This window comes from Cyanistes caeruleus, chromosome 1 (genome assembly GCF_971803275.1).
Source record: "Cyanistes caeruleus chromosome 1, bCyaCae1.hap1.1, whole genome shotgun sequence".
NCBI classification, from domain to species: domain Eukaryota; kingdom Metazoa; phylum Chordata; class Aves; order Passeriformes; family Paridae; genus Cyanistes; species Cyanistes caeruleus.
In genome coordinates, this window is record NC_141701.1 from 36,537,218 (window position 1) to 36,564,044 (window position 26,827).

At 37.6% G+C, this 26,827-nt stretch overlaps 1 protein-coding gene across 1 annotated transcript in view; it reads right to left on the reverse strand.

Annotated features, from left to right (window-relative positions):
* The window catches only part of NKAIN3 (sodium/potassium transporting ATPase interacting 3), a 335,927-nt gene that overhangs the window by 172,515 nt on the left and 136,585 nt on the right, over nucleotides 1–26,827 (reverse strand). Inside the window, 1 exon segment of the mRNA XM_086886975.1 lies at nucleotides 3,903–4,040. Within this exon segment, the coding sequence (XP_086743101.1) occupies nucleotides 3,903–4,040 (138 nt within the window).

Genomic DNA, 26,827 nt, shown 5'->3' on the forward strand with positions numbered 1-26,827 from the left:
CTATCTTTAACTACTTGGAATGAGAATTCCGTTCAACAGAGATGCCTTGTGTATCAGCCACTGCACAGCAGCTCTTAGTGGAACATTTTTTTTGGTAGAAACTCTCATGACAAATTTTATGTCACTTAAATTAATTTCTTTATTCAGACTTTTAACCTACAATGGCTATGCTTATGGTGTGGCTTATGTGGTCACTAAATCCTAGGGATAAACGAGCCAGTCTGGGTTCAAAGGCAGTGGCAGGGTCAGAAGCGTGCAACTGCCATTGTTTTCATCAGCTCCCACTGCAGCCCTCACAGAACTCCTTGGCTATACATACCTGCAACAAAAGTCTGCTCAACTCTGCCTGCAGAAGCAGTTTCATATTTGACTGCAGTATAGATGTGCTTCAAGTTATGGCCCTACATGTACTAAATTTATTCACTTATTTTCCCATACCTTACTTATTTTAAAATTTGAGGAGACTGAACATGACATACGCTGCATAGGATGACAAAGTGAAAGCTTTTGTGTAACTTCATTTGTCAGGGAAATCTTCAGGCAGGCTTCATTGCACAGAAGATAGATTGAAAACATTCTCTTGAGGTTAAACAATGGCTCCAGAGCTGGTCAGCTGAAGTCAAGATCACCACCAGAGTATGACAGATTATCATGAGGACAATTGGTGTGCACTCATGCCAGATTAATTTTGTGGAGACAGTTTACAGAAGCAAACCATTGTATCTGACATGATTCCCTCTTTACTTCTGTTTTTTAATATTATGATGGGATCATCTGCATTAGTTAAGCTGATTTCCAGGCATTGTCTTCTGGAAAAGACAATGGCATAATTTTCTTGAAGCAATTAGTTACTTTTCCAGTTAAACTGGATTAAACTTAATATAAATCAGAAGCTTCATCAACCAGAGTACACAAAGACATGACTCAAAATATTTATTCAGCCACAGACACAGGACAAAATTCTTGGGATACTAGCCACTAACAAATCCAGGGGCTTAGATGCTGCTGAAAGTGGACCTGTGAATATGGAAGGCCATGAAGCTTCTCCATAAATTCGAAGCCTAATTCACTACTCAGAGCCTTGGTAAGAATCTCTCTGCATTGTGTTTGTGTACTGAAATTCAGGACACCACTGAAGATTTGCATTAAAGAGACTTTAAAGTGAGCAGTAAAATTTTACAGGTGGATTGTCACTTTGTCTTAGTGACAACAGCTACTATGCAGCTGGCACTGGTAGAGGTTTTTACTGCCAGTATCACTGACTCCACCTGGGGTTTCTGGGGACAGTGGACAAAGCTAAACTGTGGTTGGCACAGCCCTAGGAAGCCCAGCTTCTGGGGAGCTTGTATTGATATAGACTGGAAGATCCTCAGGCTATGCTCAACAAGAACTTCAAGCTGGTGTAACCCTGTGCTGCTGTAGAAAGGCTCCAAGCACTTTTCTCCTTCCTCTGGCTACTTGTTCCTATTTCCCCTCTCCCAGCTACTGGAACAAGAAAAGCATATCAAAGAGCTGACCCACACTTAACACAAGCAAAGAAAATAGTTGCTTTTAACCTGGATCTGTTCTGGTTTGACAGTTTACCAAGTGCTTGAACCAGTACCTGTGCTGATGCAAACAGGGGAATAGCACAGGGACTGAAGGCAGCAGCTGAGCAAAGGGAGTACTGCTTATGCTGGCTTGAGATATTCACTGAATTCAACCTGAGGGCAAGGCTAGGCATGAGGTTGAACTGACAAGTTTGGAGACAGCAACAAGAGAAACCTTGCACATTGCTGTTCACAAACATGAAGTCCCAATCTCGACCTTATGCCAGCCTTGGCAAACTTTGGAACCTCACAGACTGGATTCTGGTCACCTGTTTTGCAAATTCCCCACTTTTTGCTAGTTTGGTTTTCTGACAGCTTAGAAATGGAACTGACTCACTGACAGGTCCAGTTAACTCCTGCCAGAAGTGGGGGAGAGGATCTGAAGAAGTGCTCAGTCACACTTCCCACAACAGTGGGAACAGGAAGACATGACAGCCACCCCATTCTGCTGATGTTGAGTTGTGAGGTTAGTTACAGACACCTTGTGCTACAGCCAGCCTTCAGACTTCAGAATTTGGCTCAAACTATTCCTACTGCACTGTAAACCCTACGTTACTAAGGATATAATCACAGGTTGCTCAGAGGGGTGGTGATGGGATGAAGAAGTGGGTATTCACAGAACATTCTGAGCTGGAAGGGACCCACAAGATTCATCAAGTCCAGGTCTTAAGAGAATGGCCCATACAGGGATCTATGTGACCTATGGCATTGTTAGCACCATGCTCTGACCAGCTGGGCTCTAAAACCTTCATCTTCCCTCATCTTCATCTTCCACAGTAATGAGTATTGGCACCTGCTGTAGCTAGAGCTCCTAAATATATGCTTAAAGATAAATCAGAATATGAGTTCAGTTAAATCAGCATAAAGTGCCTTGCTGGGGAGGTGTTTCTTTCTTTAATTATGAGTTTTCTACCTCTGCTTTAAAAGAACTTTTGTATAGCCTAAAATGTTCAATTACCCTGGCAGAGATATAAAACAGTCAACATCTGTTGCATTTCATTTGAAGATTAACAGAGCTTTTGCATCATTGAATAGCAGTGCTGAACCTGAGGGGCAAGAAATTTTGTAGTGTTGCACTTAGACATGAATTTCCTACATAATTTTACAGATGCTTACGCTCACTTCTTATGTATAAAATGGAGAGCATGAAGCAGAAAGGTGATTCATCAATACATGGATACCCAGTTCTTCAACCACAGATAATAGATAAAAGACCTATTTTTTTATATCAATCTATTTTCAATTCATTACAGTCTGCTTGTAAGCATAGTTAATATAAGTATAACCTTGGATGAACTTTTTGTTCACTTTTCCTTTTAAGACATGACAAAGAATTACAGGATTCCAGGCTGGACTAGAAAATATGAAGCTTTTTAAGTATTTGTTTAACAAGTTTTCCCCTGCAGATGTTTATTTCATTCATTTGTGAGGAAAAAGATAACTTTAGCCTCTTAAAATCCATTACGGACAACACAACCAGAATGTTCCAAATACAGCTATTATCAAGTAAATACATAGTATTCTTACATTTAAAAATGAACATGGGGGAGGAACAAAGATTTTATTTTTGTTGGCAGTTTACTTCACAGCTTTGAAATTTCTTTTTATTCCTGGCTATATTGAGAACATAGGGGGAAAAAACAACTGAGAAGCTTCAAGTTACAAGCATCAGAGAGAATTTACGATAATTTAGGGTCAAAGCCATAAATACAGGTCATGACAAAATTACATGTAAGTGAGAAGGAGACTTCTTTGGAACCCATGGGTAACAGGAACAAAGAAATTTCTACAATCCTTGCTCCTTTCTGCTTAAGAGAAAGATGTAAAAAACAAAAGGAACATAACTTGGTAATTGCAAAAATTTTTTTAATCGCCATCAATTCTTGATTGTCTGTTGCAAAAACAGCAATAATTTGTATTTTGTTTATCATTTACATATAGTCTAATTGACTTGTACTATAGCATACATATATATATACTATACTATATATATATATAGATAGATAGATATAAAGATATAGATAAACAGATATAGATATAGATACAGATATAGATATAGATATAGATATAGATATAGATATAGATGATATAGATATAGATCGTTTTGGCAGCACTTTATCCAGGTTACCTGTTTTTAATAATGTCAAAAACATAAAAAAATTCACTTAGTAGTACTAAATTTGCAAAAAGACACGGAGACCTCTACAGTTTCTACAGAAATACCATCTGGTATTTTGAAACCAAGAAAATTCTGCTTTGTAATGTGACAGGTTTTATGGCAAAAAAAACCAACAAAAAATATATGAGACTTACCACGACTATATATCGAGGTCTAAACTGGATGGTTCCAAACAAACCCAAAATGACAACTATTATTTGTAGGAAATTGCCAAGGATAGGAGCCCACTGGAAACCCAGGAAGTCAAAGATTTGTCTCTCTAATGCTGCCAGCTGTAAGAAAACACAGAAACAGAACATCCACTTTTTAATTATTGGTTGGACTGAACACTTGGTATTTTCTTATTTACACCAGGTTCTACCAGCAAGTGAGCAAAGCTAAGCAAACCATTCTATTGCCTCTGAAATACCATCAGGCCCCCTTCCTTCCCCCTGTCCTTGTTTTCTAAGATTTACTCTCAACTAGACTCAACTGCAAGTTCCTCAATCTGTTCCTAAAAGCCCAAAAGGGTAGAGCAGGCCCAGACAAGTCCCAGATGTGGCCACTGTGATCCCAGGAGCTCTTCAGTGCAGGAATTAGGGAAAACTGCTGGGAGCTCCTCACTACCTGAGCCACAGATATATGCTCAGGGGCTGAAAGGCAGTAGAAAATTTTGGAAGACCTCAGCGCAAACTGCTTCAAAACCAACAGCCAAATGAGCCATCTGTGCTCTTCAAAAGCTGCTACGTTACTTTTGGGCAACTGCAAATCAGAAAGAAAAGGTGGCAGCCTAATAGATCTCTTCCCACTGTCCTCATGGCATTTTGGGTCTAATTTTAGTTGGGTGTGGAAAAGGAAGCTAAGAATTGTCAACCTTCATCTTTGCATCAGCATGTGGTTCTTAGGTAATTCTGCATTTCTGAACACTAGGCAAAAAAGGAAAACAAAAAGCCAGATATAAAATTCTTCTGCAAGCACATTTGCTAGTCATTTTTGACAATCCAATCCACTGTTCTAAACATAGAAAAATCAACTTTCTTAGCAGAGCATTTGTTGGAGTTTAAACTTAGTTTAATATTTTTGCAGCTGAAGCAAGATATTCTTGAGCAGCTAAATAGAAACCTACTGAGAAACAACCGAATTTCTGTGTGTGCTAGAATTTATTAACATCAACTTGATTTTACTACATTGTTACAAACCCTAAAATTTACTGAAATATGCACTTACAATATTTATAACTGAGACAGATGGAGCAAGCATGGCTCTATGAATACCAACCAAAGTATTATCATATGTGGGTATTTCACATAAACCATTTCATTTTACACATTATGGCTGGATTCAATCTTCACCTGCAAGATGAGGCTAGTTGTCACTGAATCAGAATCCATTTTTTATGTATAAAACCCCTCCCTTACAGCAGACATGAAAACCATATTCTCTATGCTGAGGTCAATAAATATGATAAATCTAAACAATGAAATGAACAAAAGTTGAATCATCAGCTTGGTGCAGCTTCTTTGCAATCAGTAAAGTTGCACTGACTTTTATCAGCTAAACATCTGGCCCAGCATATACAAATGAAAAATCACACAGAACAACACAAGGGTGACCCAAATCCCATGTGCAAGATGGTAAATAAAGAGTTTTGAAAGCTCTTTGGCACAGGCAGAACTTACAGTTTATGGTCTAGCAACAGCATACTGAGAGTCCTGTATCACATAGGAAGGCATTTATAACATCCATGACCAGAGCCAGATACTTTTTCATTCCCATTACAAGTGGAAATCTTCTGGGTCAGCAAAACAGATAAAAAATTCACAGACCACCAGTTTTCAGAGACAATGTGTCTTCTTCCAGAGCCCTGACATTAGCAAGCAAGCAGAGGATGGAGCTGTCAAATCAGCCTAGGATTTGGTTAGTGCCACCTCTGCCCTGACATTCATTGAAGCTCTACTGCAGCTTTGCTCTTCACCTGCACCAATAAACTGAGTGTGTCCTATCACACTCCCAGCACTGAAGGCAGCTGGCTTAGCACTCTCTCCATTAAAGTGTCTTTGGCTCTGAAACAGCACAGCTGTGTGCAAACTATATACTTATCTACTCCAAACTGCCCTTGGCCATGGGTTTCCCACTCTTTGGGAAGACCACTTGTCACAATAACCCTGGCTGATGTGACAGAAAACTCCAATGGCTCACTAACATCCATGATGCCACTGCCTGCCTTCTTCCAGGCATGAGAATGTGCTGGTGTGGGGAGCAGAGAGCTTGCCCAGAGTGGGTATTGAGGAAATTCACACCAGTGAGTCACGGATGCCATTGGACATTTTATGTAACTTTGTAACACCTAGAGCTATCTGAAAGACAAAAGCCTGCAGCACAGATATGAATGAAGCTGTTTAGTATCTGTCCCTTCTTAAATTGACCCTTGGGATAAATTTTCAGATCATCACCTTAAATGCCTAAAAATGTAGTACTGGAACATAAATGAATGCAACCACTGCACTTTGTCACCAGACTCATGCTAGAAGGCTTGGTGTTCAGGTCATGCCTAAACTGGACCAGATAAAAAGTTTGCCAAGCAAGATATCTGCCAAGCAAGTTCTGAGTACATCCATCAGGCAGATCTGGGCTCCCAAAAAATAGCTCAGTGCCCACATGTTACCAAAAATGAGGGTGCACGTGTGTATATTATTGATAGGCAGAGTTACACATAAAAAAATTATTAAGTCTTTCTATGGATTACTGTGGTTAAGGCACCCACCACAAACACAGAGAAATAAAGCCCAATTTCCTTTCCTGCTGCCTACTGAGTTATTCATTCCTCTGATCCCACTTCCTATCCATTAGGATACCAAGGGAAAGAGCTTCTCTTTGAAGCCGCGTCACAGGCAAAAAAAAAATTTTGTATTTCATGCGTCAGAAAGAGAGCACAATCATGAGGGTACAGTCTATTGCTTATGGCACTTATACAAAACTGGGAGAGTTGCTCATGTTTCTTGCCTGCAGGGCTCACTCTTTATTTTATATACAGTGACAGCATGAAACCACTGAAGGAGTCCTGGAAGCAGGATGCAAGCATACAGTACCATTCTTTCCCCACTAAGAAGTGCTTTCACCATCAGGCTATGCAGAGAGACCTTCCTGCACGGCTAAGTCTCACTTATTTTGCTCTTGTCACCAACACAGAGTAATTTGTCTCATCCCCAAAGCCCACAGAATACATTAGCAGGGGTGGTGTGGGGGGCGAGGGGAATCTAAAGAAAAGAAAGAGGTGGGAGGCATGTCTTCCCTCCTCAAATTGCCACTCTCTTCTAAATTATAACATCTTGCAGGCAACACAGGCAAAACTTAAAACCTAATAATTAATGATCATAGCAGAGGAAACATATTAAGATCTGTTTTCTTTATACCATGAGCAGTATGGACTGAATAGAGGAAACATCTGAGTGCTGCTGTTCTTATGTCTAGTATTCACCCAGCAGAGCCCCCGAAAAGCAGTGAAGGCCACCAAGTTTTTAGCTCAGTGCAAATGAAAAAAGCAATCCCTAACACAGGCTGCAATTCAGGTAATTGATTTGACAGAAATCATCAGAATAAAGAGAAGGAAACAGGCACCTGTGCACATTTGGAGACTGGTTTTGCACAGATATGAAGAACCCATACTGTTGATGTTTGCCCAAATCCAAAATCTCTGTGTCCATCAGTGGCCACCAGACTAGCCTAGATTCTGTGAAAGTTGGTTTCACTTGGAGTGAAATGCATGTGAATACTTCAAAATATCACACCAAAATATTACACCAGAAACATTTTGATTACAAGGAGGCTGTTTTTCTCACCAAGAATTTTATTTTTCTCAACAAGACATTTTCCCACATGAATTTCTAATTGCATCACCATTTTCAGATTCTTCTCAAAGCAGCCTAAAAAACTGAAACCTAAAGGGAAGGGAGATGTTCCCAAAATTAGCTGGCTCACCTTTTCCCATTGCCAGAAGACAAATAATCAGTTTAGTAGGGGAGAAGAGCTCAAGGCTGCAGCTGGGGTATGCTTGATGTGGCTGAGGTCCTCTGGGGGTTTACTGTCATACCAGTTCCCTACCGAGTTGGGAGAGGCTGCACCTCCACTACTTGTGACAACTAAGACAACAAAGTTTGGGACTGTCCATAATAAATTGGTGTTTGACACTTTTTAAAATTAGTAGCATAGAAGTGGAATGAAAACCCAAACCTTTCTTGCAAATAAAAGAAGTTTTGGTAACTTAGATACTAGGTGTATGCTTGTCATGAAACCTATGTCCAGTTGAGTGAAATATTTTCATGAGAATTTATAAAAACCTGTCAAAGTTGATGGGAAATAACATTTTCTTATCATAACAATACTTGGAAAAGGATACATGATATTTCTTATTACTACTGGCAAGGGAGTGCTTTGTTATTTAGTCATCATCATCATCACTGACAATCTTGTAATGCAAAGTGCATGACTCGGGAGACCAGGACTAGCAGTAAAATGCTCTAGTGGGACTGCAGCACTCCACTTAATGAAGTCTTGGGTTTTTACCTCTTTGTTTCACTATGTCTAACAAACATTTCCCATTTCCCACTTCCTGCAGAGCACAAGGAGAAGGTTCTCTGCAGGAAGCAGAGCAGCAAGATTGTGCTGCAAGATGGGGCTGCAATAAAGTCATTCAGGGTGAACCTTCTCTTCCAGTCCTGCTCAAGCTCTTATGTATTAAAAGCAGCAAAAACTCCAGGTGAACTAATCTGTTTGAATTCCAAGCTTCTTCACCTAGAGGGGTCAACCAGATGTGCAGCACAATGGGAACCTCCTGAAGAGAAAAAACAGTGCAACTGTAGCATTAATGTTTCACAAGCAGCTTAAGGCAAACGAGTAGCAAAATATAAGGCAATGTTGCATAAGACCTGCAGAAAGAAATCAGTAAGATGATCCTCATCAATAGAGAAATCAAAACAAATTTTTGAGAGAAGGTTTCAAGAGGGTGCCCTGTAGATTAAAATCCTTCCTTTAAATTCTCAGGTTCTATTATACTTCAAAATATACATCAGAAGCTGTCTGAGCGACGAGACACCACAGCAGAGTTACAAAGTCAACTTTTCAAATACACATTAAAACTCAGTTTTCTCTTCTGTCAGAAACACCAAGGAAAACAGTCAGTTTTATATGTTAATGGGAAAGTTTTATAAATGACATGTTATTTTGAGATTGATAAATAGAACAAAATCCATAACAGAAGTCCCTGTATCAAGATGATATAAACAGAAGACTATAAAATTGCTAAATGTAAAAATACAAGGTTAATGATACAGCTGCAAATCTGATACCCTATAAATTACTAAATTAAAAATATTAGGAAGTGTAATCTTCTCTGCATTTGATATTAAAAAGTTGCTTCAATCTGTCATGTAAAACAATCCCTAGAAATTATAACAACCAGAAAAATATGAGTAGTATATCTAAAAAACTTGTATTTGAGAAATCTAACAAAAATCAAAGAAATATTTAATAACTGGAGAACTGTAAAACTATATCAGTCTGAAATTCTTTTTGAAATTAAAACAATTTTATAAGCTAGGGGGGAAAAAAGGAGAAAAATTATGACTTCACAAATGGACACTTACTGTTACAAACGGACTCAGCTTTCAAAAATTAAAATAGTATACAAAAAATGGTGAATGAAAAAATTACAGTTCATAGTACTCATTTTCTAAATTCAGGTCAGGAATTATCTGTAACACTTGAATTATGCATGTAAGACTCAGAGTTGGCTGATATTGCTAATAATTATCACAGGAGAAGTTCCAGGGCACAGCGCATGATCCATACTAACTGCTGCTCCTAAGGATAAAGATGTTTTGTTCAGAATTCTCATCTTCATCTTATGATCATAAATTTAACCTGTGGCTTCAGGAAGAGTTTCCCAGGCATGATGAATCTCTGAGGATTATTGATCTTTTTGCCATTACCATGGGTTCCAATGTGCTGTGGTGTATTACATTTTAGTCCAGTTTGGCATGTGCAGCTGTTAAAAACTAAAGTGGTTTCCAGCCTCCTCCGAAGAAACTCCACCTAGAGCTTTAGGTACCCTCTGTTCTGAACCCCAGGATTCCTTTGCTAAGTTCAGCAGTGTAATCACCTTTTCCTCACAAACCATCCTCCCATCCCATCCCATCCCATCCCATCCCATCCCATCCCATCCCATCCCATCCCATCCCATCCCCCCAACCACATCCCTCCCTCCCTCCCTCCCTCCCTCCCTCCCTCCCTCCCTCCCTCCCTCCCTCCCTCCCTCCCTCCCTCCCTCCCTCCCTCCCTCCCTCCCTCCCTCCCTCCCTCCCTCCCTCCCATTCAGCTGAAATAGACAAGACCTTGGATCAAGGTCACTCTTAGCACTAGCCACATTTGACTTAAAGTCTGTCTTCACATTCCAGGGATCTTAGGTGTGTCTCTTTTTCCTTGTCAGATATTCCACTGAGAAAACATTTTTGTAAAACCCTGGGGCAAACACTCAACGTTCACATTTGGAAAATACGCACTTTCTAATTTAAGGGGAAGCGACATCAAAAAGCTGCCAAGCTACTCTGGATAAAACCTCAGCATTGGAGAGTAAAAGACTGACTTATCACATGCTAAACCCCAGGATTTCTAACAGGAAATTAACAGGTGATGAAAGAAGAAAGTTAAAATAAATAAGTAAATAAATAAGTTGCATCCAAGACCAATGGTAATGCATAAACCACTTTTTATACAAATTTTATACTCTTGCTGTGATTTCAGAATTTTTCTGACAGGCTTGACTTCAGAAAAAAGAAGATAAAATTTAACACCAGAGAAATGCCAGTTTTTTAATGCAGGGGAGAGCATTTAAACCTGAAGAGGAAGGGAGGTGTCAGATGATCACTCTTAGCTGAAGAATACTATTTAGCAAATTACTGTTCCTCAGCTAAATATTGCAGCCTCCTTATCTAACTTACCATCTTTCAATAGAGGCTTCATTACCAAAAATGAGTGTAGTCAGCATCACAATTAAATGTTTAACTTTGACTTAGAACACTACTTCATAGCTTTGGTGACAGTTAAAGGAATCTGACCACAGAAGAAGCTCTCATTAGATTTTTAATGATCTGCATTCACTTTTCCAGGTGAAATACTAGCTTTTGGGTGATTTTAAGATGGTAACCCCTTATAATAGCTCACTAAATACATTTATAAGACTATGTGTCATGGAGGTTATTGAATGTCAGAAAAGATTCTGAGTAAATCACAAATATTTATAATAAGTTCAGTTTAATGGAGCAAAAGAGAAACTTAGCTTTCTGACAAGTAGTTGTCAGAGAAGAAAAAAACCTGATGATCAAAAGTGCTTCTGCAGTATTGGTCAGACAGATAGGTAATTGGCTGTCACTTGAGTAATTTTAAATAAAATATAAAGCAAAAGAAATATATGTGCTGAAGGAGCTCGATAAAAGAGCAATAGCCAAGATTAGTGAAGGCCAAAGCATAAAAACAAAGAAAAGAAGGGCAGGTTCAATAAAAAATATGTTGTCTTTTAAAGACAGCCTGTGCTGCTTTTCAACAGTGAATGCTATTCTTATTCAGTTGTACAACTGATATGGAAAATACTCAGAACTAAGAAAAGGTTTTCCCACCATTCTGGTAACCGCTTTGGTGTACGAGTTCAGGGGAGGATGATGGTAGTGACAGCACATATTGCTGAAAACATGATATTTTAACAAAACAACAAAAAGAATCTTCTGAGGAGAGAAAAGTTTCACTCCTCAATACTATACCAGTTATTGTTTGATAAATGTTTAAGAAAAAAGACAGATAAGGAGTGAGCAGTATGTGTTCAATGACTTTTGAAAGCCAATACACCACTCCAACAACTCAGAACCAAAAACCCCACTAAATGAATGGCAAAGAAGTTGATCTCATCAGGTAATTTGGACCCTAGTATAAAAAGGAGAGCTGGCAAATTCCAGATCTTTAAAATCTATAAATGTAATTAAAGGGTGCTGAAAAGACTATTTTCACCATATTTTAACAAATATATACATATATTTAATATCACTATTTAACATTATCAGATATACACAAAACAAAGGTAATTCTAAATAGAAAACTGTTTTTCTAATTATGTATACTACAAAAGTCTTGCAACTACACTGGTGATGTGCAAGAAGATTTTGAGTGATGGATTTGATATGATGGTGTCATGTATTTCACCAAACTGAGCCCAGTGCTCCAGTTTTGTCTCTGACAAAGCTCACATAAAGTCAAAAGAAGCCATGACTGCATCAAGGCTGCAGGATCTGGCTAAGAAAGGAAATAGCAAATTATTTAAGAATCTCATCAGCATAAGAAAAAGAGTCTGTTAGTATTTATTCTGCAGGGTAATCTGATGATTTTATGCAGTGACATAAAAGGTGGCATCAAATAGTTCCAGTTCCCAGCACACTATGGGTGCCAGGGTGATATACCCAAGGCTGATGGCTACATCTACCAAACAGACCCCATAAAAATGCAGTTACAGTCTATGGGCAGCCATGATAGGGAAGAAGCCAGCTATTGTAATAAAACCCCATAGCACCAACTCGTTACAGCACAGTGATTTAAAATTGAATTTCAACCCTCCAATGAAGCTGTAACTGATCCCAAAACACTAAAGTCAAACCCCTTGGCTGCTTGACATATAAAATCCTGAAAACATCTGGAAATGAACATGCTTATAATGGTATTTAAGACTCCCTTGGTTGTTTCATTTAAATACCATCCCACATCCAAAAAAAAAGACAGTGTAAGACATGGTTATAGGTCAATAATCTTTAAAGATTTCTATCTTACTATGAATGAAAAAGTTCATGTCAAAAGATACTAGAGAGAATGGAAAAGCAAATTACAACTGACTTCTTTATAAGTATGTCAAGCTGCATATGTGGTGGATTTAGTCTAAAAGAAAGTTTTAATTTGCCACACCATTATATCCCTTCACATCTTTAAACACTAAATTCTTGTAATTGTAATGGGTTTATTTATTTATTTACACATTTGAACACATTCAGTAAATCTCTGTGCTTTCTCAGGCTTTCTCAATGCACAGGTTTAAGACATGGTGAATTACTTACTGACTAACTAACAAAAGTGAGAATTGTACAGGTTTACTACTTCTTTGAGTTCTCAAGGCATAGTAGGCAGGATAAGGAGGTAACAGAGAAGGAGGTAACTTCATAACCATGAAGCTGACAGCCCTAGATCTAGATTCCTCCTAGACCTTGATGACTGTGGGATCCAGTTTAAAAAAGAAAAGAGAAAAATGAGAGGAAAAGAAAAAGCTGAGAACCTATTGTCGTGGTTTTAAACCAGTAACTAAAAAAAATTACTTATTTCTTGCTGTGAGATATGGATTAGAACAAGAGCAAAACAGGCTTAAAACTTAAAAGGAATAAAGATAGATTATTAACAAACTACAAGAATAAGAACACCAGAATAAACTTTCAGAAAACCCTTTTACCTCCCACCACTTGACTATTTCTTTGTACACATGACAACATAGAGACAAAAACTTTAGAACCTTGGTGGTTAAAAACAGTCCTAATTCTTGCTAGAGTCTTTTGATCAGTCTTTGTAGAGAAACAGAAGTCTCTTTCTGCTAAAAAAAATTGGTGCCATCCCATGACACCTGTGCTGCAGGGTCTGTGTCCAACCCATCCCCAGCATGAAGAATCTGACTGTGAGGGGAGAGATGCTGAGATGGGCATCCAGACTGCAAGGTGAAAGAAGAATTGAAATCCCTGTTAGGTAAACAGGTAAAAACAGTATCTAGAGCCTCTAGTAGATGAATGTCATGCTCCTTCCTGCCAAAGAGCAACCATCTGCTCTTGAAATAAGGTTCTTTTATGACTCTTTAAAGCCCTCTAAACCTGTGTTTTAATGCAGTCTCCAAGGGAAGACAGAAATTAAACCAGATGGAGCACTCCTTCCATGACTAAGGATAATACATGTTCAGTGCTCACACAGACCTGGACAAGTTAGACAGTCAGAGGTCCAAATTTAACAATCTACAACTGTTTGATATGAGCTTTGGTATAAAATATCCAATGGCACAAATTGATTCATGCCAGATCTTAAGAAACACACAGGATGGTCCATCTTATGTTTAGTTTGCGGTTCCAAAAAGGCAGCGTATCTTCAATCATCAGCTCTCTTTAGGCAAAACAAAGTATTAAGCCAAGGCAAGCAAGTAATAAAAATCATGTGCTGGCTGTTACCCCTAATTTGAGCCACAGCACAGAGCCTATTTCCACAGCAGGCAGGAGTTCAGATGTCTGCCTGGATAATCTTGTTGGTCTTTTTCTCCAGAAAACCTCTCTCCAACGCATCTCTCAAATGCCAGCCATGAGAAAAACAGAATGAGAGGCTGCTTATATTTGACAGATGCAGAAGGGGAAAAAAAGCAGTTTAGCACCAGCTCAGAAGTCTGACGACGTGTCTAAATAGGTCCCTGCACTGCAGGTCATTCACTTGCTCTCAAATGCCAGTTTCAAGCATAGTAGCAACACTCATGGATTCTTTAACTCTGTCATTGCACATGACCAGACTGCATTGATGCTGCCATTGCACTGACAAGAAGACTCTCTGATAATGGATCGTTTCATTTTGTCATGTAAAATACAGAAATATCCTTCTTTTTTTACAGCTTAGAAAAATCATCCCTCCACCTCCTGAGTTATTTGGCCAGGAAGAAGGGTTAGGACTGAATAGCAACACGACAAATATTTTCACCTCATGTTATCTTAAGTAATTAATCAATAAAGTTTATTGTATGAATAACTTCCAATAGAGGGCTATATGGGCATTTTTGTATCATTTAGACATGTAAGTATGTTTTGATTAAAAAGAATGGGAAGTCTGAGATTATTCTCAAACATGAAAGAAGAATACTGTAGTTAGAGGTGGGTGACAACATAGCCATACCTTGCTTTAAATCTCTTTTACATGTATTCTAAGATCTGGCCAATCTCTTGTAGAAATAAGATTCCAAATTCACATAATTTTCTGTGATCCTGTAGCCTTCTACCACAGAATGGAGAACAAAGTTCTTAAAGCACATGTATATAACTACATGTATGGTTTACTAGAAAGCTGTCAGAACAGAAACACTCGCTCTGGAAAATGATTGTTATAAAGCTACAGAGAAATAAAAGACATCTTTTGGGTCATTTAAGCTAGATTCTTTGATACCAAAATTAACTCCACTCTCAATTCCTTTTAAGGAGTTTAATTTCTATACAAACTGTCTTGATTCCCCTAACCCTTTCGGAATGTCATTCCAGAATGTCGTCATTCAAACAACACCAGTTTCATCGTGAATTCATCTGTCCTGAACATGTGGGACCAGCACTCTTCTCGATGTGCAGAGAAACTCTCACGTGTTCCTTTTCCTATAGAAACACATATTTTCATTTGGAATCAAATAAGAAGATCTTGACTTTGGCTTGTTACAAACTGGTAATTCATCGTTCATAAGAGAGAAGGATGAATTATGATCTGAATTTAAAACAAGTATTTAGAAGTAGGGATGACACCTTTCAGGGTCATTTTAAAACTCAAAGGTACACATATAGAAGTGTAAAAATTCTCCATATGTTATATATTCAGATCTCTTTCATAAAATTGTTCAAATTGTTTAATCTTAACATTTCGCTCTGATTTTAACAGAACATAATTCATCTCTCAGTGACTTACTTCCATTTCTTTAGTTACTTCCATTTAATCCCCCAACTTCTGCTTTTTCTCCATAGCAGTTGGACTGCAGTGCTTCAAAAAAGCTTATCTAGCCTTGTCCTTGCAAACCACAGATGCACTAATTATCCCCCTTTACCTTCACAATTCTGCCACTATCCACTAGCCCCACTGCTGGTATTTCAGTATGCACTACAAAAAGATGATAACTAGTGATGTTCAGTGGAGCTGTTCATTTATCTCAGCAGTGGTCTCTCTATTTATCCCATCAGTCCTCCAGCAGCTCTTTTGTCCATTCCTAGGCACAGCCAAGACATACCTGTACTTGTCAATTGTCTCTCAAAAGGCTTGAAGAAGAAACAAACAAGTTGAGAAAAGCAGGGGGGCTACCAGAATGTCATGAAAGACACCAATGCTGTTCAAAGATTGGAAGCAATTATTCCTAATTACCTAGAGATGCTCAGCAAGACTACACAGGCAAAAGTGAAGACAGAGACTGATCTGCAGTCATGCAGTATAATAGATTCCCATGGTAGAAGACTTCTTTGGATTTCAGAACACTCATCTCCAAAATCTAGAAAATTCCTCAAGTGTTTGTTAGTTTGTGTTAATGCTGTGTGAGTAATATTCCTACACAGCTGAGGAAAGAACACAACAGCCTAAATTAAGTTAAGGTACTTAAGTTGCAAAGTATCACATCTCTGTGCGCTGTGCTTTTCTGAGCTGTAGCATAACAATGTTCCCTCCAGACTACTTGGATTGCATAGGTAGATGCTGTGCACATATCTCCTGGCTATCATCCAGGACTGTGCAATCTCCCCCAGGAAACATCAAGAGATTGGACAGTTTTACAGGAGACCAGCACTTAAGTTAATGCATAGGTCCTACTTGAGCACTACTAGAGCAAAAATGGTTCATGGAATAGTAAAGGTTGGAGGGCACCTCTGGAGGTTACCTGGTCCAAGCCCCCTGCTCAACCCAGGCCACCAAGAGTCATTTCCCAGGACCCAGGACAAGGTCTAGAGGACTATGGAATATCTCCCAGAATAGGGACTCCTCTCTGGGAGACCCATCACCCTCGGTCACCCTCTCACTACAGAAGTGTTTCCTTCTTCAGCGCCTTTCAGTATGTGATTTCTACTGAATTCAGCAGATGTGCTATGACAGTCCCTGTGGAAAAGGGGAAACTTTTAGAAAATACAAGAAGCTCCAAGGCATGTTTCTGTCTTCAGAACATGCTGGCTTCATTGCTGTGGCGGATCTGATACAACTAAACCAGCATCAAATTTATAAACTTGAGCAAGTTAGTTTTCCTAAGGAGAACAAAAGGAGACAGTACCAAGTAAGAAGCTAAGACAAGTTTAGAGCAAAGGCCCTGGCAAAACACAGAACCTGGAACCCTTGGCCTCATCAGTTACCCCGATAAAGCCAATAGGGTTCTTTAGGAACACGTGAGCTACAGGATGACATCAAGGATTGAATGGTAAGTGTGCTAAATGGTAGAATTCAGCCTCAGCTCTATGAGATAAAGGAAGGGTTTTATAATGTGTCTGGAACTTCACAGAACTATGCAATTTCCTCTATTGAATCATGGTGTTAACTTAAGCAAAATGAATGTGAGATGAATCAGAATCTGATTAGAAATACCTGCAGTAAAGAAAATTGCAAGACCAACCAATCAGTTGATAAGTGAATAGACATAAAACATGGATCAAAAAATAAACATATCTCAAGCATCTGTAGAAGGAAGATAGTCTTGCTGACTCCATGGCTAAAAAAAATTACACTTGGGAAAAGCAGCTGAGGCCAGAAATCTCCAACATTTCCTACTGCAACTATTGTGACCACAGGCCACAGCGAGACTTTTGGAAGATATCATCTAGAAATACTTATTATGGAACTATTGAAGTTCATATTACTGACAGCAAAAGCAGTTGGAACACTGGAATACCATTTGTCTCCTCTGAGAGCAGGCCTCTAAATGTGCATGAGGACGTTTCCTTTGCCTGTTTTTCTGCAAAAGACACAAATTGCATGCATGTACTTTGCAGTGCCAGAATAAATTCTCACCTGCCCAATAAGCACAAGGCTGGAAAGCATATTTCTACCAATTTTGACTTTACTAAATTTTATCTCCTTCAAGACTTTCAAGAAGTTGTACTTTTTATATGATGGCAGATTTTTGTCTACTGTTTCCCCATAGAAGTAGAATTGTGGTCTTGAAATTTCAGTTGTATAACTTAATTTCAAGATTCATAAAAGGAAAAAAAAAAAAAAAGAAATTATTCAGAATACTCCAAAATCTTATTTGAGCACAAATACTACCAAAGGTGAGAAATTATGATGACCAAAACTATGACTATCTAATTCATATGTTTCATACTTAGTATAATATTTGTCTGAAGGCCTTATTGTTGTGGAAGTCATTCTTAAAAGTAAGCGAGAAGAATCTTTAAAAACTGAGTGGATAAAAATGTTTCTTGCCTTCCTCCCTTACTCACATTTTACCTACCCAAAATAGATGAATTAGTACAAAATGTGAAGGGAAGCCTTTAAACCCAGGAAAAAAAAAAACAAAAAAACCCCTGCTGCAGCCCTTCTGCCTCATTCAATTTTACTGTGCAAGTTCAGAAAGGGAAGACTGTGCAGAGAAAATGTAATGCTAGGTGTCTTTGTGAATACCAGTAACCACATTAGGTTGTCACAGACTTATACATCCACTAGATTTCAGCCAGTGTAAACTTATTCATTCCAGCTTCATCTCCCTGGAGAGAGACACCTTTTTTCAGTAGGGCTAAGCAATCAGTCTATGACAGGAATTTTCAGACCCCACGGAAGGTGTGCTGTAATCTCTTTTTTTATCATTGCTGGAATAGGCATAAAGACAAGGTGAGCCTGCTTTATCTGATGCCATGGCAAGAAATGACAAACATACATTATTATCTTGCAGGAGCTCGGGAAAAAACACTGTCAGAAAAGAAACTTCTTTAACCCACTGATTCAGCAGATGGGAGTTATATGGAGGAAGCAGATACAATGAAAACATATTTCTCCATGGGAGGGAAGTCCCCCATTGTTTCATCTTCTTTGTAACTTCAGAGTTGGAGAGGCAGTAAACACATTTATTCCTGCTTTTGCTTGAGCTGTCATACCTCTCATTTTATCCTGCCATAATGCTGCCTTTGCATATTCACACACCTCTCTAGGGACATGCTGCCCACTAAATCCACTTCTTTAGGACCAAAGTGTCTCCTCTGTGTCTCAAACAAACTCTTGTGTAAACTCTTAATCACAATGACTGCTGCATTTTGGTATGGCCTGGGGTATATCCCATCATCTGGTGTACTAAGTATTTGTAATGGATTCCTAGAGTTTGGGGTAAACCATATACACCTCAAGGTGTTAGTGGATTTATGTTTGTCAAACAAAATGAACAGCAAATATATCAGATAAGTTATATTTTGATACTTGATGCTCAACAGGGTGACAGATTGTTCAGAAATACACCACAACATGGCCCCTTTGACCATTAAATTTAAACCTTACAGATCTTTTATTCCTTGCCATTGTAAGGGTTGATGTCTAGCTGTTCTGCTCTAGGGTTACTTTGGAGACAAACAGCAATGATGAATTTTAATGATATGCCTCTACTTTCACTGAAGAAACAAAGTGAACCACAGGAGCCAGGAAAGATGCCGTTTATACTGTTTTTTGTGCCCTTTGCACTCTGCCATCTGTCCATTGTTTATCCCCTACAAGGGAAATGTGGGGAGCAAGATATTTCATGCTTAAGAGTCAACTGCATAGTATGCTAGGAAGGGATAAAATATTTCTTACTGCAATTCTTTGATACAATTAATTAAATAATGCTTTTTGATTGTAAATGGGCAATATATTTACACTGACAGTCTCTGACTGTCAGAATCCCCCCTGAAGTCCCTCTATGTTTCTTGCATGCTTTCCCTAAAAATCTGAGCACAGATCAGACAGGAAAATGGATCACCTAAGTATTTGCCTTGATTCATTATGACCACACTCATGTTCTTGAATGTTCTTGAATTACTGGGAGTAGTTTATTGTAGTATCTTGCTACTTCCAAGGCTATTGCAACTCAATGAGATGAATAAAATATCAACCTTTGTCTTATAACTACTTACAAAATACAGAGAAAGGTTATCATTACTTTAATTCTCCACTGTAGATGCATCATATTTCCTTCATTATAATGTATTCTTCTACAAAAGTGAGGAAACTGCTGCTTCAATTGAAAAACTGTATTCAGACAAGGATGTGGAAGCATGTGAAATATTTATACAGTAAATAGATAATTTCCTCTACACAAAAAAGGACAAGGACAAAATCCAAATTCGCTTTCTCAAATGTAATTCAACTTTCTCATGGATTACTTGCTCACGGTAGTTGATTTCTAGATCCACTCTTAAAAGTATCTTGCACACAGATGGTCCCAGGATGTTTTTGATTTTCAAGGACTTCTACTTTCATACTCAACCTCCTATTTCCCCTACCACTGGTAGACAGTAAATACTTATCAACCTCTTTAATTCTGTAAAAAACACGACTCTAAGATGCTGCAACACAGTTTACACCTGTTATTTCAAACTTATGTCTTGGAAGAGAAGAAAACCATAAGCAGTTGCGGTTTTGCACCACAGGCACACCACAGAAATCACAGGGTAGCCTGCTATTCCCTTCTCTCTTTGACAGTATGGCTGCATCCTGTGTTTCAGTTCAATTTGCACTTGCACAGTCTTTTAACAGGCTTTCTAAGTTTTTAACACAATGCACAGTAAGATAAGTGTTAGCTGTATTGCCTATTCTGCAATGAACAGCTGTTTACCCAGGTAAGACACCCATCTTCTTTCTATTTTTTTCTCCAGAGGCAAAGCAAATCCATGTCTTAAAAGTTAAAAATAAATAAGAATGAAAGGACAGGGATAATGTATATGGCATGTATGTTCTCTGGTACACCATTAATTTTATCTCCATTTTTACTATCTAATGATCCTACTTATGGTATACTTTCTCTAATCCTAAATTCAGGACCCCACTCCTGATACACAGTATATAAAGTGCCTTGTGGTTTAAAAAGCGTTCTTGTTCTGATAAGTGCTTTGTACTGCCCACATAAAAGAACTGAATGCAGAGCTATAAAAAAGTCTCCAAGCTCAACTGTAAATTAAAGCTGTCACTTCATATTGAAAGCTTGTAGATGCTACATGGTTTTAGGAACACACAAGGAACCATTATCTTTCTGTCCTCTTTTTTCTCTTCACATACTATGATCCTGTCTTATTGGAAGCATTTTTTTGGGAATAAAGATCTTCCAGTTTGTTTTTAGTGAGGATTCATTCTCATTACACAAACATGGGATTACACCATGAGGCCAAGATTTCAATCATAAATCCATGAAAAATGCTGAGTGTGTCTACTGGGAATACTAAATTATGACTGTGATATTTTTTTACTGTATGCAAAGTTTATGTAATTAGATTATGTTGCATTACACTTGCATCCACCTTCAGCATTCATTTCTTTTTTTCCATGGCACTAGAAATTACCATTTTGCATTCCTCATCCTAAATTTGTAAGAAGCCAGTAAAATAAACCATATAATTTATCCCAAAATGTTTCACTGAAGTCATTCAATCAAGTCTTTGAAAGAGCTGGATGCAAAACAAAGTTCTTTGATTTCTATTTCTAAGCATTCCCTTCATTATGTCCCAAAGTATCCAAACCCTTTCTTAATTATTGAGGAACAGCCTTGTAGTTAAAACAAAGGAGACACAAAAAGCTCCTGCCCTTCTCCCTATAAAGCTGTGTATAATTTAAGAAAGCTGATATCAGACATGAAGCCAAGTCATGTATGTTCATGCAAATACCTAAATGTGCAGGGAGTTAATTCATAGCATATATCTATACAAATTGCATATATATGTTAACATATATGTGTATGCATGTATACATATATTTGTATGTATATGTGTGTGTGTGTGTGTGTGTAATTAATTCAGTGTCCCTAGCTCTTTGGATAAACAAGCAATTATATAGAATTCATTCTGAAAGTCTGGCCCAATCACAAATGCAATTTATCCAGATACAAAAATTACCCTTTCTGAACAAAAGAAACCCTGCAAATATCATAAGTATGAAAACTGCAATGGCATAATCATAACGTAATTTAACCCAAAAGCTTTTCCCTCAGAAAAACTACTAGGTTCAGTAGAGGATGCACTTGCGTAAGGAGGGAAGGATTATGTCTGATGTCCTCACAGCAGCTCCCATGCCTCCAGAACCACCCAGAATAATCAACATGGTCCCCACACCAACACTGAATCCAGCCAGTTGCTGTGAAGCCCTTATTCCAGGGGAAGGAACAGCCTTGTGACTTCTCTCCATCAAGCACCAGGACAAGATCCCTTATGTCAGTCAGTGCCCAAGAGAATCCAGATCCTGGAGATAGCCACAACACCAGAGTATGGAAAAGGTGTGGGCAGGAGGTGGGGACCAGCTCTTCAGGGAGCCCTTTCTCACCATAGCTACTTGCATCTCAAAATAATTTCAAACAGCTGCAGTCAGCTCTGCCAACAGGGCTTTTTTGGCCCTGAACAACACAGTTATTGTAAAAACTGAATTCTTTCATCAAACACAACTCTTTAGGTATTTTCCAAGTTTACTTGTTCAATATATTTTTTTCATGTCTTTTTACATTTCACGTTAACTTGATTTCAGAAAGATTGTCAATTTGGCTCATATTTCGTCAAGTCTAACACTACCTAAAAATTAAACTCCTGTATTTGAAATAAAAGAGTACTTTGAAATCACAAAGTTTATGTACTATATGTATTCTAAAGTAAAAGATGACCTTTCAGTGATTAAATTAGGGTACAGCATTAATATACCAGAAGCAGTTCTTTTCAAAGAACTTAATGTTGAAGGTCTTTTCCAGAAATTTAAAATTTAAGTTCTTTCTTAAGAACTTAAATATCAGCTTTGATGTGAGGAAATATTTACTAAACTCGGAAAGTCTGCTTCTTCAGATACAATGACATAAGGCAATTACTCAAAACTGTCACATAAACTTTTCCTCAAAGATACTTACTTTGACTGACCAAAAGCACTGTAATTAGCCTCATACTGCAAGATTAAGTCCTTCTTGGATGAAAGCATGTCAGACACAGTAAGTTAGAGTTCTTCACCCAAGACATGATAAACACATTTTAAAAGCCACTGCAATAAAGCTCCTTTTTTTTTTAGTAGACATGTGAAGATATCAGGCCATCAAATCATGCTAGTTTTTTAAAAAGACAAAAAATAACTGAGCTATCACAATATAACAATTATAGAATTTTAAATACTTTGGAGGTTCAAGGCTTTTTGAAGACTTTGTAATTTGCTACTTCCCTACCTTTCCATTCCTGTAAATCTTTTAAATTATTATTTTACATAATGCTAAAAATATTATTATTCTGTTGATCATTGTTGAAATCTTTGGCATCAAAGGACCCAAAGCACTTTAACAACCAGTAGGAATTTAGCCTGTAAACACAATATTCTTAAACAGAAATCTCTGAGGAAGTGGTTGCATTTGGAGAAGCAGAGATAATGTATTATTAGTGCATTTGAGGAGTGCAATATAATTTCCAGAATATTTTTATATCTTGATTCAATTTTCATAAGGTGCCCAGTTAAGAACATTGCTAAGCACTGAATATAAATAATATAAATAATTTCCTTAAGATTCCTTCTGAACTATTATACCTCACCTCTCTTCCAGAACTTCTTTGGTGTTCAAAAAAATGGTGAAAATGAAGATCAGGTCCTGAGAGAATTCCTCACATACCTGACTCTTTCAAAACTTCTGAATGAAAGATAAATGCTCTTTTCAAAATGTCTATCATTTTAATATTTTGTATTAGGCATTCTCTCAAATTATCACAGGATCAAAAAAGGTTTTATCATCATTATCTTTTCAAACACCTCTATCATTTAGTTCTTTCTTTTTCCAAAAATGGAGAAGAAATACTAAGAGATCACTTATGTCATTTATATATTTTTAAGCAATTTGACTATTCTATCATTGTTCAAGAGGTCTGCATCACTGTTAAGATCCTTTTTTGCTCTAAACACATAAATACTTATTTGCATGCTCTATTTCCATTGCCACAGTTTTCTTCAGTGCTCTCCTTTGATGATTTCAGCATTTTTCTGACACAGATACATATTTTTCTGCAACATACTGGAATATGTATTGATCTTTGCCTGATCTACTTTCGTTTTCCTTTCTATGTATGTTTAAATGCTACCATTGGTTACAATAAATTTAATGTTTTTTGTGTTAACATAAAGCTAAGTGGGTTATTTCTTGAAATTGACCTGCATTTCTTGAGTTTTAAGGGAAAAGAAAAGCAAGACAATTTTTTTTCCCAAGGGCTAAGATGTACATTTTGTGGTTTAGACAAAAGCCCAATAAGCTGTATGATGTGACCACAGTGTAGCCATATACATTGTACATTTATTAAACAAAGGAAGTGAAATTGAAAACTTTCAGTCATTTATAGGTATAGGGTCTCGGTCATCACAGCATATAATAAATTTAGATCTCTAGAACTTTTTACAGAAATGACAAATATTTGTAGAATTGTTAAAATGTATTCTGCCCTACAATTATACAAAATAACTGCACAGGCAATCTACTAGAACATTACAAAGATACTGTGCTTTGGTCTTTCCTCATTATGATCCTGTTGCATTTCTTAAGCTAAGCAACTACTGGAAAAAAGCCCCTCTTATATTAAGCCATTGCTTCCTCTTTCCTTTTCAGGTCATTTCCTTTACTTCCATATTAATGAATTTGCTACAGCAGGACACCAGTCACTAATCAACGATGAACCAAGCTTTTGTTTGCCAAAACCTGCTTTATGCTTGCAATAATTCTGGTCTTATACTTTACTGTGGACCTCCTGACACAGCCCTAGGGGAACTAAACTACTAGAAAATCTCTGCTGATGTGTGTGCAGAAAAGGGCAGACAGGGTGAATAATAAATAGCTGCTGTTAAAAAAAAACATATTTAACACTATGATATGTAAAAGAATAGGTTTCAGAGCCTGAATTTTTAAATTTTACTGCTCTGCTTTTTTGCTGGTAGCTGGTATTTTCATGGAAATGCAGTAAAATGTCAGATAATATTTACTAAGCAAGTATCTGAATCACAGTTTAGAAACAGGGCAATAAATGAATTGAAGGAAACACATTACAGTCAAAGGCCTGCATTTCAAGGGAATTATTCTTCACCTGATATGAATTATGAAAAAACAATAGGACCTAGCATTTGGTCTAGTATCTGAAAAATACCATATTTAAATAAATTGGCCCTGTCACTATGAAAGCTAGTGATGAAACCAATACAAAACATCGATTCTAGAGACCAAACCTACTGAAAAGTCTGCATCCAGTCTCAGCTCATTTTCCATCAGGAAACAGAATAACCTCATTTATTTAAAGGTTAAAACAGAATGTATTTAAGTTAATGGAACACTTGTTTAAAGATATAAACTCTATCAGCAATAGGAAACTATGACAGCAGGCACCATTTGTAATTAGTTGTACCCCTGGATTTCAAATTGGGTAATCTGGGTTAAAGACAAACAGAGGACATCTCTCCTTCCTAATGCCCTATGGTGAAAATAACAAAGTTCTATCACCTTGGAAGAATTACCCAGATGTGATGAGACTTCAGAAGAAAGTCATGTTGAGATGGAAATATAAAGCAAAATGTGCCAAGTCCACTCCCCACTCCATGAAATAAGTCACTACTACCGTTCTTGGTATTATACCTCATATATTGAAATAAGTATATCATGTGATGATGAAGAAAAGGGAAAATAGTGATTGTCCAAGATCCCTTACTGAAACAACATTTTGTAGAAGCTGACACAAAATGTTGTGGGTTGCTGAAGATCCTTTTGCCCTCTCCGCATCTGCACAAACTGACTTTTGCATGTCTATAATTCCCACATAAGAACACTTTTATCAATAAATTTTAATATTATAAACACTTGTTATGAAAATTTATAGCATACTGCTCAGCACACCACCATCCATTACAACTAACTTATTTGTCAGCTTGCAGAATTACAAATCTGTTGCTGGTTGAAGAAATGAATATGAGCATATTCATCTGTTTCCTACAATGGCATCAATGAAGATGGAGTTTACAGGGTAAAAGATTGGTATTTTGTGGGCTCTAATTTCAGAGAACTTTAAATCTATGTTAATCCTGATGTGCAATCATTACATTTTACTTTGACTGTATATACTGTAACAGCTATCCAGCCTGAGCATGGTGTGTGTCCCATATGTATTCATTTTCAAAATGTCAGGATGTGCTTGGGAGCAGGCGTGGAACAGTCTCAACTTCCTCTAGAATGGAGAAGATGCTCTTTAGAATAAAACAGTATAAATATCACAGTTGTTATGCTGAAAACCTTTAAAAGGAAAGCAAAACAACTTTAAAACACTCAAGATCTCTCTTGGCAAGCCATGTAAATGGCATCTATTACAAGGAGGTTTTACACTGGTGCACTTACTTGGTACTGTAGGGGTTAACCAGAAGTTTTGGAAGTTAAACCAAAAGAACCACCAAAATTGAAGGCTAATTGTGTTTTCTCTTTCAGCCCAGTTCTTAAATGACTCCTACTGGATCATGTACATTCAAAATATTAGACTAATCCAGTAAGCATATTTCTGTGTGAAATTACGAAGGGGTTTAGATATGCCTATAATGATTCAGGGATAATAGATCCACTCTTATGGCACAGAGTGACACAAGCTATTGGCTACATGAGGTTCTTAGCTGCCCATAGTATGGAGTTCTACCCCTTTCACATGAACCAATCACTGAGTGTTATTCATATTGATATTGATTCTCATATATGGGAAAGGATGTTTTACACCATTACGGCATTATAACATAAACATGGTGTAGATACATTTCATATACTACATAGAATTGAGAATTAGTGTTTCTGTGGTGTTTTAGGAGTAGGAATAAGTTATATTATCTCCTCTCTACAAATTGTGGGGGGGAAACCGGACCATTATGGGCTGCAGTTTGCTCAAGCTTCATATGGGTGAAAGGAGATAAAAATTACATCTTTATATGGTTATGAGAGATAAAGATTCCAAATGCATAGAAAGCAAGTAAGGACTTGCATGCTCTGCATCAAATAAGTAGTGACTGATATGAAAGCTTCAGCAGCTAAATGAAGCAAATGAGTAAGTGTACATTTATGTTA